Source organism: Epargyreus clarus, unplaced genomic scaffold, assembly GCF_041222505.1.
Source record: "Epargyreus clarus isolate Ecla_fem2 unplaced genomic scaffold, WU_Ecla_fem_2.2 ptg000019l, whole genome shotgun sequence".
NCBI classification, from domain to species: domain Eukaryota; kingdom Metazoa; phylum Arthropoda; class Insecta; order Lepidoptera; family Hesperiidae; genus Epargyreus; species Epargyreus clarus.
Window position 1 is genome coordinate 5,582,334 of NW_027332227.1, and position 24,609 is coordinate 5,606,942.

At 34.5% G+C, this 24,609-nt stretch overlaps 1 protein-coding gene across 1 annotated transcript; it reads right to left on the minus strand.

Annotated features, from left to right (window-relative positions):
- Positions 1-16,000: 16,000 nt before the first annotated feature.
- Positions 16,001-16,897, minus strand: LOC140750292 (uncharacterized). The gene has a single exon (XM_073083737.1). The coding sequence runs from the start codon at positions 16,895-16,897 to the stop codon at positions 16,001-16,003; it is 897 nt and encodes a 298-aa protein (XP_072939838.1).
- Between the last annotated feature and the right edge of the window lie 7,712 nt (positions 16,898-24,609).

The window sequence follows — 24,609 nt, forward strand, 5'->3', positions numbered from 1 at the left end:
AAAGTCAGCAATAACATTGTTGAAACGGGTAATCGGTGAACTTGTTTTAATTTATGAAAAGCTGGAAACTGTATTTACCAGGGTGGAAGCAGTTCCCAACTCTAGACCATTATGTGCGGTAACGGAAGATCCTGATGGTTTTGACGTTTTAACGCCAGCTCATTTTTAATAGGCAAATCCTTATTATTGGAACTGGAATATAACTTGGTGGATTTACCAAACAATTTATTGAAGAGATGTTAATTGGCGCAAGCTCTTTATTAAAGATTTCGGAGAAGACGGAGTAGTATATATCTTCACTTGCTTCAAACTAGAAGTAAATGGACTTAACCTGGAGGATCACTTAAAATTGGAGATTTAGTTTTATTAAAAGAAGAGAACTTGCCTTCTTTCAAAATGGAAATTAGTGTGGATTTTGTGTTACTGCCTGAGAAAGATTGTATTATTCGGATAAACTGAAAACAACATCGGTTATATTTATTCGGCCTATGGTTAAGTTTTGTAGGCTGCCTTCGGAATAGGGTTGTCACAAACTTGTTTGTATTAATTTATGTTTATTATATGTTCGGTGTAAGCCTTTATTTTTTGGATTTTGGTTGATAAAGGCTTGGCCTTTCTCGGGCGGGGGTATGTTCAGTATTTAGAACTGGTCGAAATACTGATTAGAAATAAAAGGAGTAAATTCAAAATTTAAAAGGTTGACGTTTCTGTCATAACACACATTGTACAGACAGTCGGTATTCAGATTTCGTCACGGGACGTATAATATAATTTATATTTATTACGGGGGTCCTGGGACCTATTTGGAGTCGCGAGTGTGTGTGCATCACGGTCGATCGGTCGCCGAAGGGAGCACCGCACAGTTCTACGGTATTTATACATATATTCACCTACATTATTGTTTCTAGCGCACAAGGGTTCCAAATTATATATCGGATTAGAAACCAGCGACCTAAAACTCTACAGGGATATTATGACATAAATTGATATTTAAACGACGCTGAAAAACGACTGCTTTCATCGTGTAAATTCTGTCCTCGTTAAATATCCGAAAGTAAATGAATTTAAATTACACATGTACTAAATGGTACAATAACGAATAATAATGAGGATTTTTTTTTGTGTTCAAATATTTCGCTTCTATATTCCATATTTTTTTCTCCAAAGTAGCTTTTTATCGTGAGATTTTATCGTGCAAATATGGGAGGTAATGTACACCTTGCTTGTGCATACATTTTCACAATCTCACGAATTAATCGAGATGTTCTTTAGCATAAACGTGAATACAGGCTGCCAGACTGAAGGATCAATATACTAGACACCTGTGATAGTTAAAGATTTTCAACTTTGTAGACGTAATAGACCGGACATGGCGAGGAAAAGTTTCCTCCTTAACTCATTACCAGTTGGTAATAAGTTCACAACAAACAAGAACTAGAGTTCTAGAAAATTTAAGATTGCGATAACTTTAATTAAATTATCAATTAATTTGTTTTTTTTACCCTTTGTTTCATGTGCCACAATAAATTATTTATTAATAATCTTTAGATTGAGATGTGAAGGCGCACAGATTTCTGTGCACAGATTTCATATATTACATTATGTTGTAAGGAACGAGTGAAGACCTGTAGACGAAAGACATTTTTGGAACTTTGAAAGCGATTAAGTTTATCAATTGCTTGTAAGCGGATTTCAAGTACGAGCTTACAGATTGAATACAAGGATCCTATTATAAATTTCCAAGAAGATTGTATAATAAAATTTGTTTTCAACATGTTTCAACTCAAATCAAATCAATACTCTATATTATACCCAATAAAAGAAAATAAATATAAAAATAAATAACTAATTTAACAAATAATACAAAACGCGGTCTTATCGCTAACCAGAGATCTCTTCCAGACAACCTTTACGTGAGGAGTTATAGTAGGGATGAATAGAAAATTAGGTAAGGTTCAAAATTTATATATTTGCCCTTAACCCGCTGCTTTGGTCGCTAGAACATCGGTACATTTTTTTATGTACCGATACTCAGAAACCCTACATGGTTTCGATATGCATTTAAACGTTTACGAATTCTAAACTTCAATTTTAATTTAACAAAAATTTAAAAGAAACAAGAGTTTTAATTAAGGGCCACATTTTAAGATGAATAACAAGAAGTCTTTCATCATCAATAATCAAATGATTGAGCGTGGGAAGGATAGTTATACAGTGACCTACTGGTTTTGAATTACATATATTAGGCGTCAAAATAAGTACAAGATGTTGTCAATGGGAAATTTAATAAGAAAATATTGTCTTTAGTAAAGTATATTAAGTATATAGTATAAGTATAAGTATAAGTATAAGTATAAGTATAAGTATAAGTATAAGTATAAGTATAAGTATAAGTATAAGTATAAGTATAAGTATAAGTATAAGTATAAGTATAAGTATAAGTATAAGTATAAGTATAAGTATAAGTATAAGTATAAGTATAAGTATAAGTATAAGTATAAGTAGTATTCTTATACAATTTACATTTAATTATTATATTATTTACAATATTAACCAATTAGTTACTTAACTTTAAGAGATGTGTATACCTACTTTTGTGTGCTCATTTATAGCGAGTAAATAGGGAAACTTTTGCTATAAATAAGAACTATTGTAACCTATTTTCTACACTAAAGAATTACGATGATTGGATTTGAAGCGGGATGAAAGTTTTTGTATATATCCTGATAATGGCTGCGCTATATTAAATTTATTGGGATACATAGATATAAATAAAAACAAAAAAAAATGTGAGCCGTCACGGGACGCCTGGCAGATGTGAAACATCGACATTATTTTGTAAAAGTAATATGCAGAAAAGAACATATTGTGATAGGAACTAAATATGTCATAATGATAAAATAAAATATTACATTTTTTTTTCAGATAACGATGACTATTTATTGAATTCGATTGCGCATGGCGACGCGTCGCCACACCGTACACACTACTGCATATAGACTGTAAGTATATACCATCGTATAGCGTGGCGACGGCACGCCATGCGTCGCCACGCCAGAAATCGGGTTTACGTGCGGCTATAGATGTTTCACATCAAAACAAAAATAATAATTACATAGTACCTATCCGGCAATATACATAATTATAAAAATCGAAAGAAGATCGATTAAGGCTCTAGTTAGTGTTCTATTCATGATCCCTACCTAATTTTAGGTGGGTCTGCCTAAATTTCAGTTGTGTTATGGAAAAATAATCTTAATGAATTTTGATTAAGTATTTTAGGCCACCGTGTAGGTGAAATAAAACAATTTTCGTAAAATCAACAACTAGGTCAAAGAAGCAATACATACCAATTTAATTTTTATGAGCGTAATTTTTATACAGAAATTGAATTATAACTTTTATTTATCAGCAAACAACTGCATTGGCCGCTCGCTCGATGTCGGGCATAGTGAATTTACGAGTAGATTTCGTACATATCAATCCTAAGATTCGAGGGGTTTAGATCAAGCATCCCCTAATTTACCATTCGTCATATGTACTCGTATCATTGCGCATACATAGGGATGGGGGCGACATTTGTAACTTTATCGCTATGATAATAAATACAAAACTAACATACATACTGATGAATGTAAAAGTCTGAGCAGAGCGAAGCATAACTTCATTGGTGATAATTCCGTCTGAAAGTGGTTGATTTATGTATGTGCATATAAGATATTAAATTAATAATTAATCATTAATAAAATCAATCAATAAAAATCGTTAAACCTGTAAGGCGTGCCAACGAAGGAGATATACGTACATACGCTCGAGAAAACATTAGTCTCCGCTGTCGGGTAAAAAATCATGAAGTCTACGAGAGAGAGTCTACGAAATGAAAGTAATTTTTAATCTTTGTAATTACCCTCAGGTTAATTCAGTTCGAAGCACCAACTTCTTAAGACATTCCAATTTGTGCCTTTAATACAATTATGAGAAGATTAATTATACAGCAATTATACAGTGTTGGTAGTCGTGCGTTTATACCATAGAAAAGAAAAGCAAGGCTTATACCTTGTTACAAATATTCCCATATGCATATATAAGTATGTATATATTTATCCTGACCCCACGGCTTCAACATCTGTACAATTTTTTTATTTTCTTTTTACTCAGAAACCGTACATGTTTTCGATATAAAAAAGTATTATATAAATATTTGCTAAAATCTATTTCAAGTGTAGACGTGGGTTTATTATTGTAATCAGTGGCATTTAAACGTTTACAAGATTAAAACTCAATTTTAATCAAAATTTACATTTTAATTTTACAAAAATTGAAAATAAACACGAGTCTAACTTAAGGGCCACATTTTGAGATGAATAAGATGAAGTCTTTAATGATAAGAACACTCACAATGTTATTTTATATTTAAGCTCTGCGGTGTTGGGGTGGTGTGGGAGAGCTCGACGGAAATGTCCTTACCGATATTCAGAATTCACATAGCTTTCATTGAATGTATGGTTTCGTTATTGATTTCGCTATTGCAGCAGACTCGCGGTGAAACAATAGATTTGTACGAATAGTGATAGTTGACTTTGAGTGAGACTATTTCGATAGAGTGCTGCTTCCGAGCTTTAAATCCAGATTGTTTTAATAATTTGCTTCCGTTTTTATATGGGCAGTCCATATATGGTATGAGGCTTAGAACATAGCAAGCGTTTTTGAATAAACAGCAAGAAGTCGTAGTGTTCGTGCGCTTGATGCCTTTTTGTCTTTGTACTTTCGAGTTAAAAAAAAACAATAGACAATATAGTAAAGACGAATATAGACGTCTTATCATCGTTAATACGAAGCTTGAATATTAACGATATCGCATTTTTATATTAGTATTTTAAAATAATAAGTCACTCATTTGATTACTACAGTTCAAACATAGATGCAGTGGGGATGTTAAGTGGGGATGATATCATGGCGACGCTCGAGTTAACAGAGAGCGACATTCTGGTCGGAGACTTCAGCAAGAACAGTTTAATAACGGGAATAGTTATAATACCTTTAATCACTAGTGTGTACCTACTTACGTGTAATTGTAATATCGTTACTCTGTACCGTATATGTGACAATATTTATACATGACTACCTTCAAGAAGGCTTCGATCACAGACGAATATTTGTCAGATAACATAGATCACGAGAGTCAGAACCAGATTACTGCGGGTCAGTTGTTTTTACTTAAAAAGCTGCACAAAACACCATTGTCATTGACAAATAGTGTTTTATTCCATGGAGATGTAAGAGACGCTACACCATATGTTATTTGTCTTCATGCAACGCAATCTCTTGCTTCAATGGACTGGAAGTTTAAACGATACTGCATTACTGCCCTGTTTCACTACGAGCGAGTAAGCGGAAAGCGGCTAATGATTTTCTAATGACTTAGTAATGGCAAGCATTTAGATGTTTTTGTTTCGATTGCAGCGATGTTACCGACAAAGTAATGTTTTATTATATAATCAGCTGTCTATTGCTATTTTTTTTTATAATATGAGAGTAGCAGACGAGCATGCAGTCCACCTGATGGTAAGTGGCTACTGCCGCGCATGGACATCTGTAATCAACCCCAGATAGGATTAGATATTCCTACCTGAGGTCGGCCACAGATGCGCAGCTCCCCCTGAGGACTAAGCTGGAACGCCTCGGAAAAGTCTATCTCCCTTACCACACCCTTCAAACCGAATTGAACCGAATACTTGGATGGGTAGCAGGTGGTTAAAATTTAATGTGTTTCCGTCCTAGTATCTGGATACTGTTATCACTGGATGCTAATCGTTTAATTTTCTCGGAGGCTTTACAAGAGGTTAAAAGATTCAAAACGGGTTGACCACTAACCTACACTTCCTCTACAGCATTGGATTATCTTAGTGGATGCGGTAGCCCTTTAGTCGTGAGTAAGAGACCCATGCCAAGCAGTGAGGCATAAAAAGAGGGGTTTACAATTACAATTTTTATAAGAGCTGCAGAAAAGCGACTTACACAATATAAAATAATGCTTATTTTTTATTTATCTATTTTATTGATCTGATTAGAACGGCCGAGGTCACTTGCACTAACTGGACAGATCTAACATACAGACATCTCACAGAACTCCAAGCATACAGACATGATAAGCTTCCATGGAATATTATACTATAATATAATGATCTTATATTATGGAAATAGGGGTAGCCAGTCAATTATATCAGAAGGCGGACTTACTGACAGTCCATTTGAATTTCCATCAGAAATTGAGGTTTTAAGGTATTATAGCTTTGGCAGTCGCGCTTAGCTGCTTGTCGGTGACTGCTGTAAATAAATAATTTAACCGATGCCCGGTTCCTGGATTTAATCTCTTAGTGGTGCTTTTAGTGTTACTGTAAGCCAGTAACACACGACAAATGTAATGGATACTACTCGGTCAAGCTTCCCTCTTAGGCAGGCCTCCTATTGGTTGTATAGGTAATAATATTTTGAAGCTGAAGTTACAGAGTACTCGCTTGAGCCGTCGCCTCTTGGACGTCAATTTTGTTGTTTGAGCGACGGACAAGCGGTGCGTATTTAATTTTATTCAAAAAATCTGTCAAAAGTCGATTATTTACACGTTTTTGCATCTACTAAATGTTTATCAAGAAGTTTTGGACAGTCGCGTTAACCACCATTAATAATAATCAATCTATTGAACTTTCTGCTTACCAAAGATCGAATTTGATAATTTCTTCATAAGTCAAATTTCGATCTTTAGTAGGTGAGATTTAGTTTTATTTCTACCTAATAACAGCAGTGTTAGGCGCTGCTGTGTTCCGGTTTGAAGGGTGTGGTTAGGGAGACATACTCTTCCGAGGCGTTCCAGCTTAGTCCTCAGGGGTAGCGGCGCATCTGTGGCCGACCTCAGACAGGAATATCTAATCCTGTCTGGGATTGATTACAGATGTCCATGGGCGGCAGTAGCCACTTACCATCAGGTGGACTGCATGCTCGTCTGCTACTCCTATATTATAAAAAAAAGGTGAAAATGGATAGACTGTTTATTAATAATGGACGTAAAGCTTCCAGTTGTTTGTGTAATAGCCAATGGGCGGTCAGCCTTAAAGTGTACCACAGTCGCTTTACGTAGGTCGCTTTACTACGAGTAAGTTAAAACGATTTATGAAATTAAGGCTACACACATTTCGTTTAAACTTTATAATGGGGTATATTCAGCGTTGGTTTAATAATAAAGTAGTGTAATTTCAAAGTTCAACTGCTTTCGTCACTAGAGTTGTAAGCGGATGAAGTTATCGATATAATTATCGATGTTTATATATAGAGATTGAAAAGAGATATAATTGATAATTTTAAAGTTTCATAAGCGTTGTAAAACGTCTTTACATAAATTTGTAATTAGTAATACTTATGGAAATATTTTAAAATACTTCATATATGTTTTATACGATCATATCGTATCGGCGCTAAAAATCTTAATATTCTAATGTCGACATTACTGAAAATTCGATATATAGTTACAACGCTTCACTACTTAGTTGCGCTAATGGCATCCTCCATCAGTTAACTCTTAGTGGTGTAGAAATGTGGTATTTATCATCTTAAATTGTTTTAACAGTATCGTTTGAACTTTTTATATAGTCTTAGTAACTTTAATATAACGCAAAAGTACGACTATTCTACTACAGAAACTGAATATGTTGGAATTGTAGATTGCTCTGCTGTTAATGAAGAACAGCGCTATAGCAGCTATATAAATATCCATATGATATTATAATTAATAAAAATTAGCTACAACTTTACGTTGAGCGACGGACAAGCGGTCGTATTTAATTTTATTCTAAAAATCTGTCAATAGTCGATAATTTACACGTTTTTACACCTACTAAATGATAGACGAATACGATAATTGTTTTGATATTTTGTTCGATTTCCAGTAATCCTAGTACGGATCTTGAATTGTGAAGATGATCCTATTATATCATTCGCATTACATTACTGTATACGACAAATAAACCATTAAGATTTTACCATGGAGGTAGCAGTCCCCATATGTACAAAAAAATATAAAACACATACTTAAGAAATCTTTTATAATTAATACATTTCAACGTCTAATATGATCCAACTAGAATTACTTCTAAACCTTTCCTAAAGTAGGTAGATAGTACCTACTTAAGGAAACATTGTTAACGTGTAGGTACTACGAGTACCTAGATGTTAATTAACTAACACATTATAAACATACAACTTTACACGCGCCTGGTGTATTATAACCCGAATTCTCTTTCAGAAAACTGACGCTCGCAAAATTTGAGATGTCTCTGAAAAGTTATTATATCTGAGTGCTAGTACTAGCTAGATGTTTCAACCTCTGACTATTATTATATAGAGCGAGTCAATGGCACCGGAGCCTTACTGTAGATTAAAAGTAGTAGACATAAAATTATATAAGCTTAGCTAACTAGTGATAGTAGTAAGTAGTTTTATTCTATTATAGTTTATTGTATTTCCTACTGGCATTTTTACCACGGTTCTCATTTGCTAGACCTGTATGTAGGTATGTAGGAGTATTTATGTAACAGATAAGAACTCAATTCTTACGCACTTTGACCGGTCCGATTGAGTTACAATTTAATATATCTAAGGTATATGAAACTCCCAAAGTCACTCAAGATATAGTGAACAACAAGAAATAAATAAAGGGAAACAAACAATTTGTACAATAACAAAAAACTTGAAAAATGTTAAAACATCCTCAAATTGCTTGATGTGATTTCTACTCAAGTTATTTCCATACCATATTTTGATAGACAAATCGGCCTTACTATGTTTTCTTAACTTTTATCAAGCAGTATGTCGTATTATAAAAACGAGATTGTCGTTTTTTTGACGAGCATGGCGTGTGACAAAGGAAGGATTTTTATATTGTAATTTCCGGTCAAATTTGAACGATGGCATTTTCTCGAATAACAAAGAATACCCGCAATGTACTCGTATTTTTAAGGCCTTTTTCCTGTCACGCGTTATTTCGCCTGAACGTTTGTCCCACCCGTACACATTCATAACTCGCTGCAGTATGGATGCGATCCGCATGCGTGCGTGTGAAAGGATAGGATGCAAGTAGCACGCGTACGGGTGGGGCGCCCATGTGCACGCGCGATACGAACGAGGCCCGAATACCGTCATGCTCGCCTTATCATCCTGCCATGATTTATAATCTAATAATATTGTGACAGGTGTGAAAGCTAATATCATATTAGTACCTTGAGATGACGTCGGTGAGCGTGAGATGTCGGTTGGCGTAACAAAATGAAATTATTTTGTGACGGAGACGCCTATCAGATAAATTTGAAAGTAAAACATTTTAAATACACGATTTTATAGAAAAAATAAAGGAAAACGATTATTATATGCTCTGATCATATAAAATTATGGTGAATAGGTTGACGACCACCTTTTAGAAATTGGCAAAAACCTAGACAGATCAAACCCTGATCAAAAACCGGCTTGCTTTATAAAAAGGTACTTTATCAGCGATGACATGTAAAAAGTATAATGACCAACGTGAAACTTACTCACGAACTTTTACGTTTTTCTCTATCAGTTTTCCTATTCGTAATCCATAGTTGAGCGAGTGTGATCGATGCAGCTATCGTTCGAAAAACGGACTCTAATGAGTAAGCAAATTCCTCGAATAGCGGCCACGTCCTGCAAAAGGAAGACACGTCGACCAGAAGAAGAGGATTGATGACCTAAAAACATGGGAGAAACCGCTATACCTACTAGTGGTACGGACCGCTTTTAAATGCGCTAACTCTGTTATTACATTTTACCACGCTTTTATTAGCTTGGGTTGTACGTATGTATGTATCTATGTAACGGAATCTCTGAACTCGATTTTTACCCACTAGGAACGGTCCGATTAATTTATAATTTTGAACAATTATTGATAATCTTGAGTTCTTGAGAACCGATGACAATACACGATTTTAATAATTTTATCCCATTCTCCTCATCAGGTTCGTCAGGAAGCAGGATTAACAATGTTACTTGTGCGATTTTAGCGTGGTTTTTAGTGTTTAAACTATATATAATTTTTTTTTATATTATTATAGTATTTAATATAAAGGTATTATATAGATTTTGATGTAGTTGCTTAATTAATTATAACAATACTACGATTTTTTGCGCTGAACCTAAAAACTTTCATACTTTTGTACACTTAATGATAAATGAATAAATTTATTCGCTATTTTAAGGGTATCTCTTTATTTGGTCATTTTGGTACGTAAGGAAAAAATCCCGTACAAAAATTCATATTTCTAGTCCCAATAGCTTAGGTTGTATATGAAACTACTTATGCACCACCTGTTGCAAAGTGGTTGCAATCGATTTTGAGGTGGTAGAACCCTTTGTGATTCGACTCTGGAGAAACCGCCACCGTTATTTCTGGCTAATAGTGTTAAGTGCTGCTGTTTTCCCGATTTTAAGGGAAGGAAATATACTGATCCGAGGCGTTGTAAGTTAGTCCTCAGAGGTAGCAACGAATCTGTGACCAATCTTAGGTAGAAATCTAATCATATCTGGGGTGGATCGCAGATGTCCATGGACTCCAGTAGCAACTAATCATCAGATGGACTGCAATCAGGTTTTCTACTTTAATATCTAAAAAATGGATGAATTACGTGAAGTACGTGGAAGATGAAAAAACAACATTCGTTAGTAATATTACAGGAAAATCGAATACCGGAGTTGCGGGTGAAGCTAGTTATCAATTAAATTGTAAAGGTAGATAGCTAATAAATTCTGGTCGTTACACCGGTGACAGCTACGCGCTTCCCTTAATATTATCATGACCTTATTAGCCTGCGTTCCCAATTAATCTCCACGGTCCTTTAGAAACATAAAAATGCTTTTATAAATAAACTAGCTGACCCGGCAAACGTTGTGTTGCCATATAAATCATAAAATGTTAAGGGTGAACAACCGAACACCACAACCACAGTGATGAAAAATAGATGTTGGCCGATTCTCATAGATACCGGATAAGCACAAAAAATTTCATCAAAATCGGTCAAGCCGTTTCGGAGGAGTATGGCAACGAAAACTGTGACACGAGAATTTTATATATTAGAAAAGACTATTAGCAAAGTTTCCATATATGAAAAGCAGTAGGTATTTTATGTACATACATAAGAATATACATTCATTTTTAATTTCCGTTTTCGATATATGCGATATGAAAGATCTTCGTTATACACAATCCTTCCGTTATAATCCACTTGTTGGGCTCTTGTCGCATCTTAGAATGAAAATGATTTTGGTTATATTCTATCAATCAAGGCAAAAGGAATTCTTTATTCATATTTAAGAATGTCAAGAAACAAGCAAATTATAATGAAAATGATTGCAAAATGACATATTTACTCAGAACTTTAGATATAAGTACTTAGATCTGTGCATATACTTAGTGAAATTTTGATAAGAGTATATGCTTCTACAACAGTTAAACGAAGGTGAAAAATTGAGGTAGTAGTCTTAAATAACCTGCCAAAAATAGTTTATAACAACAATAGTATATTATGTTTCTTTTAAACTATAGGGTATAAGCTCTGAAATAGTTTTCTTTTTCCCAGTGCGTGTGGAGAGATACTATATATACAGATATATTGTTTTTCTGTCGGAACCTTCATTGAACGTCCCACGCACATTTGTCCGCGTTTTACTCGAAATTAAATTCTAATGTTCAGCCGTCTTCAAGTTAAGACCGAATAAACAAATACAGAAAGGCAGTTTCACAATTTGTACGTTTAATGGCTATTATGTTTACACGAGCAGTAAACTTAAACTATTAAAAGTTCCATTTAACGATAAATTAATTATTGCCTTCAAGAACTTTAAATGTCGCGAGAGAATAAAACATAAAGTCTTATTTGTGCAAACCTTTTTGTTGTAGAAACATTAATTAAAGTTTAAATAACCTTTTAAATTAGTATTCACTTTAAATCAACATTGTATTGTTTAAAACGAAACATTATTTTAATATTGTGCTTCTTATAATTGCTTATTCTTAATCGGATCTTTATTCGCACCTCGTATTTTGTTTAATTTATTTATTTATTACAAAATGCACACACAACTTACAACAAAATATAAGCAATGTGTGATGCCCTGAGAGGGCGTCGCAAAATACTAGAGGCAGCAGCATTAATTTACATTAGGTTATATTTCCATGATAAATATAGCACAACATACAATTAATAATAATAATAATAATAATAAATCTTTATTGAGCCAATTTAGACCTGTATCGTTTGACATATTTGTAATGATAATATACAGTGTTTGGTACATGCAAGTGAACTCTGTCTTCTATACTAAGCATAGCCTGTATCATAGAAGGCAGGGCTCTTCACAGAAATGTTTCAGTTTATAGACATTAATGTTATAAACATGGTTAACAGTCATATGCTCAGCTATAAAAATAGTTAATTTACAAAAATCGAAAGAAATAAACATAAAGTTTTTTTACATATGTGGTGTGTTATAGATTGTCTATGTTAGTGTGTGTGTGTGTGTGTGTGTGTGTGTGTGTGTGTGTGTGTGTGTGTGTGTGTGTGTGTGTGTGTGTGTGTGTGTGTGTGTGTGTGTGTGTGTGTGTGTGTGTGTGCGTGTGTGTGTGTATGAAATGTGAATGTGTTTGTGAATAAGTGTGTAAATATATGAGGGTAGGTACGTATAATAAACTAATGAATGTGTACTTTAATATTTTAGGAAATTACAGTTAATAATTCTTCAGTTTCTTGGTAGTTTAATTTAAGTAACCAGTTTGTTAACTTTATTTTACAATTGTATTTATTTAGTGGATATATGTTGATGCACTTATTTATTCTATTGTACAGAAGAGAGCTTAAGACGAAGTAATGTTTTTTAGCATGTGCTGTTTTATACGACTCCAACTTACATGATTTGTCGTGTCTTCGCTTGTCCATTGCGGTGGGTTGGAAGGGAGTATTAACATGTTTCTTTAGAATAACACGTAGGATGTAAAGTTGTCTGACAGTGAGATTCTGAGTTTCAGTATATAGTATTGCAGTCGGATAACGGAAAGGTTTGAAGTTTATGACCTTCAGAACAGCTCGCTGTGCTCTTTCTAAATTTATAAAATTTGTCTTGTTTGCCGCTCCCCACACGGGGATACAATATTCTAGAAGAGATTTACATAACGAACAATAAACTATTTGCAAAGTTTGTTTGTCAGCCGAATGTCTGAGGGTCTTAAAAATATATATGAGTTTTCTAATTCGTCCTGTTAATTGAGTAATATGTGAATTCCAATTTAGTGTACTATCCAAGACAACACCTAGATATTTTATGGAGTCTGTCCTTTTTATTTCTGAGCATGTGCATGTACTTTTAATCCGACTTCCACATGTGTGAGCTTTGATAGTGAACATTGGTGAAGGTTGTGTAGATATGTTTAAAGAGAATGTGATGAATTTGGTTTTGAGGACGTTAAGTGTTAATAAACTCGCATGTAGCTGTTGACTTACTATTTGAAGGGCAGATTCTGCATTGAGTTGTGTATCCTCCCATGTGCTTCCATTAACAACTAATGCTGTATCATCCGCGTAAGTAATAATTTTGCAGTTTGGTATGGATAGTTGACACAATTGATTCAAATATATTTGAAATAAGGTCGGACCCAGAATACTGCCCTGCGGTATGCCATAACTTGACTTATTATAATTACTATACTTGTAGTCAATTTTAACGCATTGGGAACGGTTAGTTAGGTAATCCTTAAAGATAGCCAGTGGTAAACCTCTCACACCTAGTCCCTCCATTTTCGCGATTAGAGTGGGGATTGAGACCGTATCAAAGGCCTTAGAAAGGTCAAGGAAAATAGCAATACATTTTAACTTCTCATCCATGGTTCTTACCACACTTTCGGTTAAAGACATGACCGCATCCTCTGTTGATTTCCCGATGCGGAAACCATATTGATTGTTAGCAATTAAATTATTTCTACTTAAATATTTTACCAGACGGGTGTTTAGAATTTTTTCTAATATCTTGGACATAGCAGGCAAGACAGATATTGGCCTATAATTGCTTATAGTTTTTACGTCTCCTCCCTTATAAATTGGATGTACCACAGCTTTCTTAAACATGTCTGGAAATCTGCCGGTCTGCATCGACAGGTTGCAGATGTGAGTGATAAGAGGCGATAAGATATTCTTACAAGCTTTAATAAGCTTAGTGGTTATGCCATCGGAGCCAGTTGCACAATCGGAGCGGAGTCCATGGATTATTCCTTCAACTTCAGTACAATCCGTGTCAAATAAGACCAAAGAATTACAAGTAGTGGGAGAAGTTTCTGGGACGTGCGATGCAAGTGAAAGAGAAGCCTGAGATATAATTTTATTCGCTAAATGTTTACCGACGTTAACGAAGTAATCATTAACCAATTTTAAGGAGTCGTTATCGGTTGTAGTTACATTTAATAATTCCTTAGCGTGGTATGACCGGCGATAAAGATTACACATTTTCTTAATTGTATCCCAGATACCTCTAGGATTGTATTTGTTTTTTAGGAGTTCACTCTTTTCATAGCTGCGTTTTAATTTTTTTAAAAGCCTATTGCAAAAATTCCTGTATCTAGTGTAAGTTGTTTTAAGTATTAAATTTTCTGGATTTTTTTTACTACGTAAATGCATTTTATCACGGTTTTTTATACATCTTAAAAGGCCCTCTGTTATCCAGGGTTTAATAATTCTTTTCTGTCCAGGCATTTTATTAATGATATGGTGAGTTTTTATTATGGATGAAATTTTATCAATTAATGTGCATGTGGCTATATTGGCGTCGTTACATTGAAATATACCACTGAAATCGGTTTTGTCAATTTCAGCAATTATAGCTGAGGTATTTAACGTAGCTCGAGTTATAGAATTTGTATTCTGTATTACCACGTAACTAAGATTTAGGAGTACCGGATTATGGTCTGTTATATGAGACTCTAATACTAAAACGGTTGCTCTTAACTTTGTTTTTAGAAGCACGTGGTCAAGGCATGTTTTTGAGTGAGTTGGAAAATTATGAGCTGGTAGAAGCCCAAGAGAAGCAGTTAAATTTAGATATTCATTGCTGCTGTAGGGATTTAAAATATCTATATTTATATCACCAATAACTGTCACGGTTTTATAGTCTGAAAGTCCTGTTAAAATATTATGAAGGCCATCTAGAAAAATCGATGTATCAGTAAAGTGATAAGGACGGTATATAGATACTATTGCAATTTCATTATTTATAATACATACAAGGCAATTAGTATCTTGAAACGTTGGCTCATATATGGTATATTGAATTCCACACTTTATGTATACAACCACTCCATCGTTTTGATTGTAAGTGATGGTTGTTTTATGTGCCTGGTAACCTGTCAAAGAAGGAAGGTTACACGCTTTACTAAGCCAACATTCTGATAAAATTATTACGTCGCATAAGAAGTTAAGTTGCTTAAGTAAAACATATAATCCATCCATATTCCGATTGATGCTACGGATATTTAAATGTAGTATGTTAATGGATTTTTGACTTATGTCTATGTGGTTGGTTGATTGGTCAGGAAAACAGATAAGAGCTTTAGAAATTGAATATTCTTCAATTTCTGTAGATATTTCCAATGTTCTATCCATTGTCAACAATTATAGGGTAAGTGATTTGTGAGTGATAGTTACGTGCTCTACTGTGCTTGTTTACGTGTAGTTTTATAATACGAGTACGAGTATTTTGTAATGATTTGAATTTCCTTTTTTATATATTAAACCGTGATAATTAATACTAGTTTGATGCTATGAAATATTAAGGTTGTTACACGTTAATAATACTATTATACAGTAGCATAGAATAAACAGAAAGAAAAAAAAAAAAAACAAAGCGAAGTAAAACTAAATTAAACCAAATTTACACAGACAGACTAGGAACATTATTAGTATTGTTTGTTTAATTCTGTTAAAAAGTTTTCTGATTCCACTAATACCTGCTTGGAATTTTCATCTTTACGAAGGAAAATGCGACCACCAGCAGACCAACAAAATTTAAATTTATGCTCCTTGGCAAATTGTCGAGCCAGGAAGAAGATTCTGCGACCTTTGTTGGTGAGGTATTCTGACACGTAGATAGGAACGCGCTCTCCAGCAATACCAATGCTGGCTGTACTTAGTTTATCCGAGATAGTACGTTTGGCGTTATAAGCCTTGGTGGAGTGTAATAAGTTGCTTTTCAAAGAGACAGAAGTAAACTCTGCAATAATAGCACCATTCAATCCAGATTTGTTTGGCCGTCGATACACATCTCGTATATCCGATGGTTTTATTTCTACATCAAGAACTTTACCCGCATTTAATACTACTGACACCAGGTCACTAGTTAACTCCTTTTCTTTTGCCTTTGGGATGTTGCGTAGCTCGACTGTAGTTTTGTGACTGTTGCGCTGCAGGTATTCTATATTATCCTCGAGTTGTTTTATGTATGTTAAGTTGTTTACGCATTTATTTTCCAGGACCGCCACTTTTTCGACGATGGCGTTAAACTGTGTTGATAGGACATCTACAGATTTTTCTATTTGTGTATTTGTAGATTTGACTTCTTGAATTGACTGTTTTATATCTGTTATATCCTTTTTAAGCAGTGATCGTTCTTGTTCAGAAGATGCTATCCAGTTTGATATCATTCGTTTTATTTCTTTTTTAAAGTCTCGAAGTTCACCAATAACATCATCATCGTTACATATTGGTCGTTTTTTTCGGCGTTGTACGTAGGATGGCGGGCTTTTATCCTTATCGGTTTCAGTATCAGAAAAAAATGTGTTTTTCTCGAGCGACATTAAAAACAGGTGCAATATTACCAGGATCCGAATAAGTATATGCGTAATAATAAAGGTCCAGGTGTTTATTATTAGATGGTAAACCGTCTTCTTATTTTGCACACGAATAATAAGGTCTCCAAGTGCACACGAATAAATGACCCGTATTTGTTAACGTAGAACACTAACAAAGGCCCAGGAGTACACTAATAAAGACCCGTGCGTGTTGTAATTGCTTATCGCGAGAAACGGAGACAGGTATGCGGTTGCGCCCGAGCCACTTATCACTTTACGAGGGTATTTCGATGTTATTATAATAGTTTTATTCGCAATTGTAGCTGTTATAATTGTTCACTTAGTTATTTCACTTATTTCACTGTATAAAGCGACACTTTAATATATTATTTACAATGAAAGTCCGTTGAAAATTATACTTTATACTGCTTTTTATGAATTAACTGTGAAGAGCGATTTTAAACACGTCTTGTGCGAATGAGTGAACGAGCCGGAATTAATTTTAAAATTGAATTACTATTCAATTTTAAAATTAATTATACATGTCAAAGATTCGTCATTCTATTGAGTTTACTCGTAAAACAGGACATTTTTCTTTGACCTCTGTTTAAAAATAAATAAATTGAAGTTAATAAATGTCCGTATTGCTTAATTTTATTATTACGATGAGTTTTCGTGCGTAGATGACTGCTACACGTGCCTGGTACCTTACCTTTACCTTTTACTCGTATGTTTTATCCAGAGATTAAACAGTAACCATGTTATCCTTCACAAATCATCCTGCTTTTTCGTAAAAGACATTATTAGTTTACCTGTCCCACCATCCGAGTTAACCACATCGTACAAGGTAAATTTAAAAACAGAATTTTAGGTTAGGTTAGGTTAGGTTATATATATATATCTATCTATAGAATTGGAGTAGTAACTGATCTTGCAGTCCACTTAAAAGTAAGTTATTACTGCCACTGATACGAGTAGACTGGTGATCTGTAACTAACTCTCTATAAAATGAAAGAACTAAAGCTGATCTCAGATATGTTATAATTGTTGTCATCCATGAATATATGTAAGTCCAGCGGCAAAACACCATTCCACTGAACTGCTTCATGCTACATTTATTTTAGTGTTCACAATATTCCACGCAATACTAAGTTATATATTATCTTATTTATAGAACCAAGTTGGTTCGTATGTGTTTGTTTCGTTTTTAGATATAATACATATTTATTTTTGAAGCTTGCCTTGCTTTGTTAGAATTGGATCATCAGACAATTTGTTAGTCTCGCAGAATTAAATTGTTTCAGACTAAATTAAATGTAAATTATGTTAAGTGTTATCTCTAGATCTAGTTGAGAATTAATTTTTAATAATTAGTGGGTGGTATCTGATTAAACCTCTTCTAAAGTCTAAAATGTTATAAGTTCTCTATGAATTTAGTAACTAGTATGAACTATAAACAAATAACAAATCCCCGGTTAATATAATTCTGGAGGTAAGAGAACCAGTACAATTCGACTGGGGTGGACCGCCACAGCTACTTCTAGCGTTAAAGTAGAGCAGTAACAGCAGTAGAGTTGGATTTCGGTAGAAGGGTGTGTCTACCGAAAACCATAGTCCTCAGAAGTGGCTTCGCTCCGGTAATCGGCTTAAGATGGAACCCCTAATCTGTATATAGCAGGTTACAGATGTAAATTGGCGGCAGTAGTCATTCAGCATCCGAAAAGATGAGATTACTAATACTCTACTTTTCATTTCAATACAAATATAGACAATACTAGCTGACCCGGCAGATGTGTTGCCATATAAATAAAAAAAAATGTTAAGGGTGAACAAACCTTATCACTTAGGGGTATGAAAAATAGATAGTAGCCGATTCTCAGACCTACTGAACATGCATATAAAATTTGGTGAAAATTGGTAAAGCTGTTTCGGAGGAGTACAGTAAGTAACATGTGACACGAGAATTTTATATATAAGATAGTAATATAGAATATTCATTATAACATAAATATTTGAAACTAGTAATTTCGTTTCCAAAAAATATCTTCCCTTTTTATTTCGCACGATCATTACGACCCTTATTCGCAGCGTGGGATGAACGATTCAACGACGTTCAATCTATTAATTTTATTTCGTTAATTGATTTATCATCAATTATTTGGGATTTTGTTTTAGCTTTGAAATCGTGATTATTTAAAGCGAAATTTATTATTTTAAGAAAGATTAGCTTCACTGGAGAGTCGTGTCATCATAATCTTCAATAAAAATAGTGTAGCTTTGGTGAATGCATTTTCGAAAATAAAATCGTCGCATGAAAAGCACAAAGTTAAGCATCATCGTGGGTGGTCCGTAATGGGATGGATGAATTCCATCCCATTCTAAGCTTTGGGTGGCCGATTGGAAATGTCTGACATAAAAATAAGAGGATACCGTTTATCCATTCGCACTCGTGGAGCATATGTTAAGGAGTCCTTGAGTTTTGGAGAAAAATCTATGCACAGCATTTTAATTTGTGCCGAATTTAATGTTGTATGGACGTCTATGGAAAATAGTATTTAATTAAAAGTTTCGTTAATATAACTACGTTTTTTAACAAAAAGCAATATTGTTTAATTAAAGAAAGTAATCACCCATGTCACTGCCAACATTAAGAAAATTCTAACGACACTTCGTTCATAAAAACACATATACATAAATACATACATCCGTTAGAAAAACATTACCATCTACCGTCGGTTGAAAAAAATCTCTACAGTGAAATAAGTAGAAAAATTTGTTAAGCGTTCGCATTTTGCCCGGGGCACGCTCTTTCATTTCACGCAGGTAACGTTGGACTTGTTGGTAACAATCCTTATTAGTCTCTTTGTATTGCGAGAAAGACTGCAGATACAATAATGGAAAAAAATGGTCATTTTTACTTTTGGTGCCGCGCTAAAATGTATACACTTAGATATTTACTTAAAAACTAACTTATAATAACATACTCTAGTAAATACCTCTTTATATATAGGTATAGAATATATATGTATTTGTATGAGCAAATAATTAGAAATTTGGAGATAAATTGTCTTGAATTTAAATATTAAATACTCTAGACTTGAATACTCGTATATAGTGCTGAACATCTAACCACTATTAGTAATTCAGTTACTTAGCCGCTAAAATCTTTTATTTTTGACATTTGAAGGGAGGGAGAAAGAAGGAGAAAATCCGTAATTTGTGCTAGAATGCTTAAGGCTGCAAAGATATATATTAAGGTTGTAGACTTATTTGCTGCTCAAGTGTTTTAAAACTAATACCGTGTAATTTTTACAAGTGTTTGGTTGGGTAGGGAAATCTGAAACTATGAGGATTAGCGAAACATGTTGAATGGAGATATGCCTACTAGTCAAAATATCAAACAGTTTTCAAAAATATTTCATAAGTCGACCAGTAAAAGATCGATTCAGTGAATCGATATTTCATCCTAGAAAATCGAAATTCGATGTTTTGGAGGTTGAGGTAATATTAACAAATTTATTATGGATATTTTTTGATGACGGATACATATTTCAGTGTGCGTTTGGTCCTGATGACCGTTTCTTTGTTAGCTTCGGCCCTGAATAGATCGGAGATCAATTTTTTGGAGAATCGATTCTTTAGGCCTCGATTTTTGTAAATCGATTTATCGCACTTCTATTCGAATCGATTCAAGAATCGATCTTTTTTGGAAATAATCGCCATCCCTAAGTGGTATTTCTATTCGCCATATAATAATAAATAATAAACCCGCATATGGTAGAGTCGGTTCGGCCTATACAACAAATTTCTATTTTATAGTCCCATTATGTAGCGCTGCTGTGCTCAGCTTTTTTTTATAATATAAGAGTAGCAGACGAGCATGCAGTCCACCTGATGGTAAGTGGCTACTGCCGCCCATGGACATCTGTAATCAACCCCAGATAGGATTAGATATTCCTACCTGAGGTCGGCCACAGATGCGCCGCTACCCCTAAGGGCTAAGCTGGAACGCCGCGGAAAAGTCTGTCTCCCTTACCACACCCTTCAAACCGGAACACAGCAGTGCTTAACACTGCTGTTATTAGGTAAAAATAGGTGTGGCGGTGCTGCCACCGGAGTCGAACCACAAAGGGTTCTACCACCTTCAATACGGTAAACGGACAACAGTATATTGTATACCGTCTAGAGGTACCGTCAGTTGTTACCATCTTTCCAATACAGGCAAAATAAAACAATAAAAATATAATATACCATACCATACAATAAAAATAAAACAAAACCTAAAACGGTTCAAAATTGTGTATTTATCGTGCGAATCTTTTAACAATGCAAAACCTATTATGGATTCCAAAACATCAATTTACCCTTTAGTAAATAGGGTCATTGCACAAAGGCTTGTATTTGGTCCCTTGAGGCGAAAACCCTATCCCGTTATTTTCAAAGCCCATAGGAAGATGGGTTGTTAAAGTTGTTTAACACTAGTAAGGGTTCTTAAATAGGTTGAATATAAATATGTTTTAATCGTAACTTGTTTATTTAAATTACATTTAAAAAGAAAAAAAACAGCTTTTCATATTATTCTAACAAAACTCTTTTATTTGATATCCATATCATAAAAAAAAATGTTCCGCCGTCTTGAGACATCCGCCATATTTAAAATAACTTTACATAACTAATTACGATTTGTCATCCAAATGAAACGAGTATGCATATCAGTACCCTTAGTATGAGTTTTATACGTTTTTACAAAAATGACTGTTTTGGTATTTGTTTACGTATTTGCTCATACATTTCCAATCTTCGCCCCTAGCGGATTGTATCAGAACTGATTGGAAATATATGGGAAATACGTAAACAAAAACAAAAATAGCCATTTATATCAAAACGTAAAAACTCATACTAAGGGTCAATAAGTTGGGATTCACTTATTTAAAATTAAGTTGCAACATACGAACTCACATACATACTTATAAACATTAGAACTAAAGAAGATGTCATTTATATTGAACATATAAAGAAAGTCCAATTTTATTTATTTGAATAGAGTCCGATTTACGACAGAAAGTGACTTAAATTAAATATGAAAGTTCATTATCTTGTTCAGTCAACTATGTGACCTTAGAAAAAGTATCCGATCGTATCAGTGGCTATTTGAGCGTAAATAAAAATTATATTATTACCAGCCTTTCTTTGTTCGAAAACACAAAATGAATTATAGTGAAATAAAATATTATCACTTTAAAATTAATAACTTGTATCTGCCCGCGAGTTAATCGCTTGGAGTGTTGTTATGGTTATCATCTATAATCAACTCCAGATAGGATTACATTTTTTATATGAGGTCGGCCAAATGTGCCGATACCCCTGAGGACCAAGCTGTGCCATATTCACCATATGGTACTGTCGGTTGCCTACACAACACATTTCTATTTTATAGTCACGTAGATAGTTATGTAGAGTCTGACTTACTCGTATCACACCCTTCAAACCAGAACGCAGCAGCGGTTAACACTACTGTTATTAGGTATAAATAGGTGTGGTGGTGGTGCCGCCGGGGTCCGACCATAAAGGGTTCACAAAACAACAATGGCGTTTGTTTCATGATGATTGTTCGAAGCATTGCGAAATAGTCGCTGGACGTAAGAAAAATATACACGACAAATAAAAAAAACTAATTTTGGATTGAGTTAAAATAGATTACATAAACTTTCGTCATGGCAAAACTTTAAGATATGCTAATACTTATTGTAAACGGCCAAGTAATGTCATGTGTAAATAAACATACTAAACAAAATATAAATTCCATAGTTATTTTTATTTGAGATTTCTGTCCGCAAACATTTGTCCAAACGTTTGATAAACTCATCGAATGGCAAGAGAGCCGGAATTAATCATGGCCAGCGAGTTAATTACCTCAACTAATCAACGAGGCATGGAAAGAGCTTTCTGGGAACTGATACTGGCAATTTCAAGCCAGCTTTATACTCAAAATTGAATTTTGTTTAAAATTAGGCATTTTAATCAGACTTCCAAATAATATAACAATTTTAAAGGTAATACACTCTTGATGGCACCATCGCCATTTATTTTAATACTTTATGGGAATTGGCCACTAAAGCAGGGTTTAACACTACAAATTGCCATAACTTATTGCAATGCCCTAGCAGGGCACATGCATAATTATTCGAATACCCTAAGTATTGGTAACACATGGTTAACAATAATTATGAAAAAAATTGAATTAGAATTTGAATTAATACATTATGATTTAAAGAGTGTGGTAAGAGAGACACGTTTAAATCAGGTATTCCGATATAGTCCGCTAGATTCGTGGTCTATAAAAAACTCAGGTACTTAGGAATCTAATCTTATCTGGGGATTATTATAGATGTCCCTGGGCGGTACTTGCCAGGATTAGGCTACAGTCAACCGCGCTGGCCAAGTGCGTATTAGTAGACTTCATACACCTTTGATTTTTTTAAGATTTCTTAGATATGCAGGTTTCCTCACGATCTAAGAAATCTTAAAAAAAAAGAGCCTCAGAGCGCGCCATCTGGCTCTCCTCCGAAGCGCTCCGATCGTGGAAGACCCGTGCGTCCATATCCGCCAGAATGTCCAGGGGCCAGAAAAAAAGGTTTCCTCACGATTTTTTCCTTCACCGTTTAAGCAAGTGATAATTTATTTGTAACAAGCACATAAGTTGGAAAAATCAGAGGTGCGTGTCTGGGATTTGAACCTCGTACACATCGATTGTGAGGCCGAGTTTATTAACCACTAGGTTATCACTGATTTTATACATACATATACACATACATACATACATAAATACGTATGACTGAAAAAAATAACGTTTATTTTGGCTCTATCGGGTAAAAATAATATGAATAACTAAACTAGTTACTTTACTACAATTGCAGTAAAATTTATGGAATACAGGTACATAAAAATATTTATACCCCAGATGAAGTAAAACATAAAAAGCTTACCTTGACTTCAGATTACTGTTGCTACGGGCATTTGAATATGTATATGTATTTTATAGGCTCTTCTCCATTGTGGACGACACGACGACGGCACGGTAAGGGCAACAAATGAAGTGGACGCAACATTTTGGGAAATTGTACTGCACTTTGCGTCACTGGGCCGTCACGAGATCTGCATGCATCTAGAACCTACATCTAGAAGGTGGTAGAACCCTTTGTGGTTCGACTCCGGCGGTACCACGCCACACCTATTTCTACCTAATAACAGCAGTGTTAGGCGCTGCTGTGTTCCGGTTTGAATGGTGTGGTAAGGGAGACAGACTTTTCCCAGGCGATCTAGCTTAGTCCTCAGGGGTAGCGGAGCATCTGTGGCCGAATTTAACTTATATAACAATAACTTGTCCGCGCCACCAACGGCATGCAGTATTGTGTTTTTAGAGTGGGAACAGTGCCCTAATGAAAAATCCTGTAACATGCAAATTAATTTTTAACACACATAACTTTTCAAAAATCCACAAATTTTTTAAAGTTACCTTTCGAACGTCGGGCTCTTGAAAGCTTGAGTTCCATCCTTAAACTGTTACTCACTGACAGCGGTACTAAGTAATATCATATGAATTTGTACACATTTGCTTATGACCAACGACTAACTTCTAACGATTCTCATCTCCATAAAAGCGTGCGTAATCTATCAGCTATCTTTAGGACTACCATGAGTTTACAAAAGTATTACTC

Coding starts and splice junctions, on each gene's coding strand:
- LOC140750292 (XM_073083737.1), bottom strand. CDS start 16,897: ATGTCGCTCGAGAAAAACACATTTTTTTCTGATACTGAAACCGATAAG.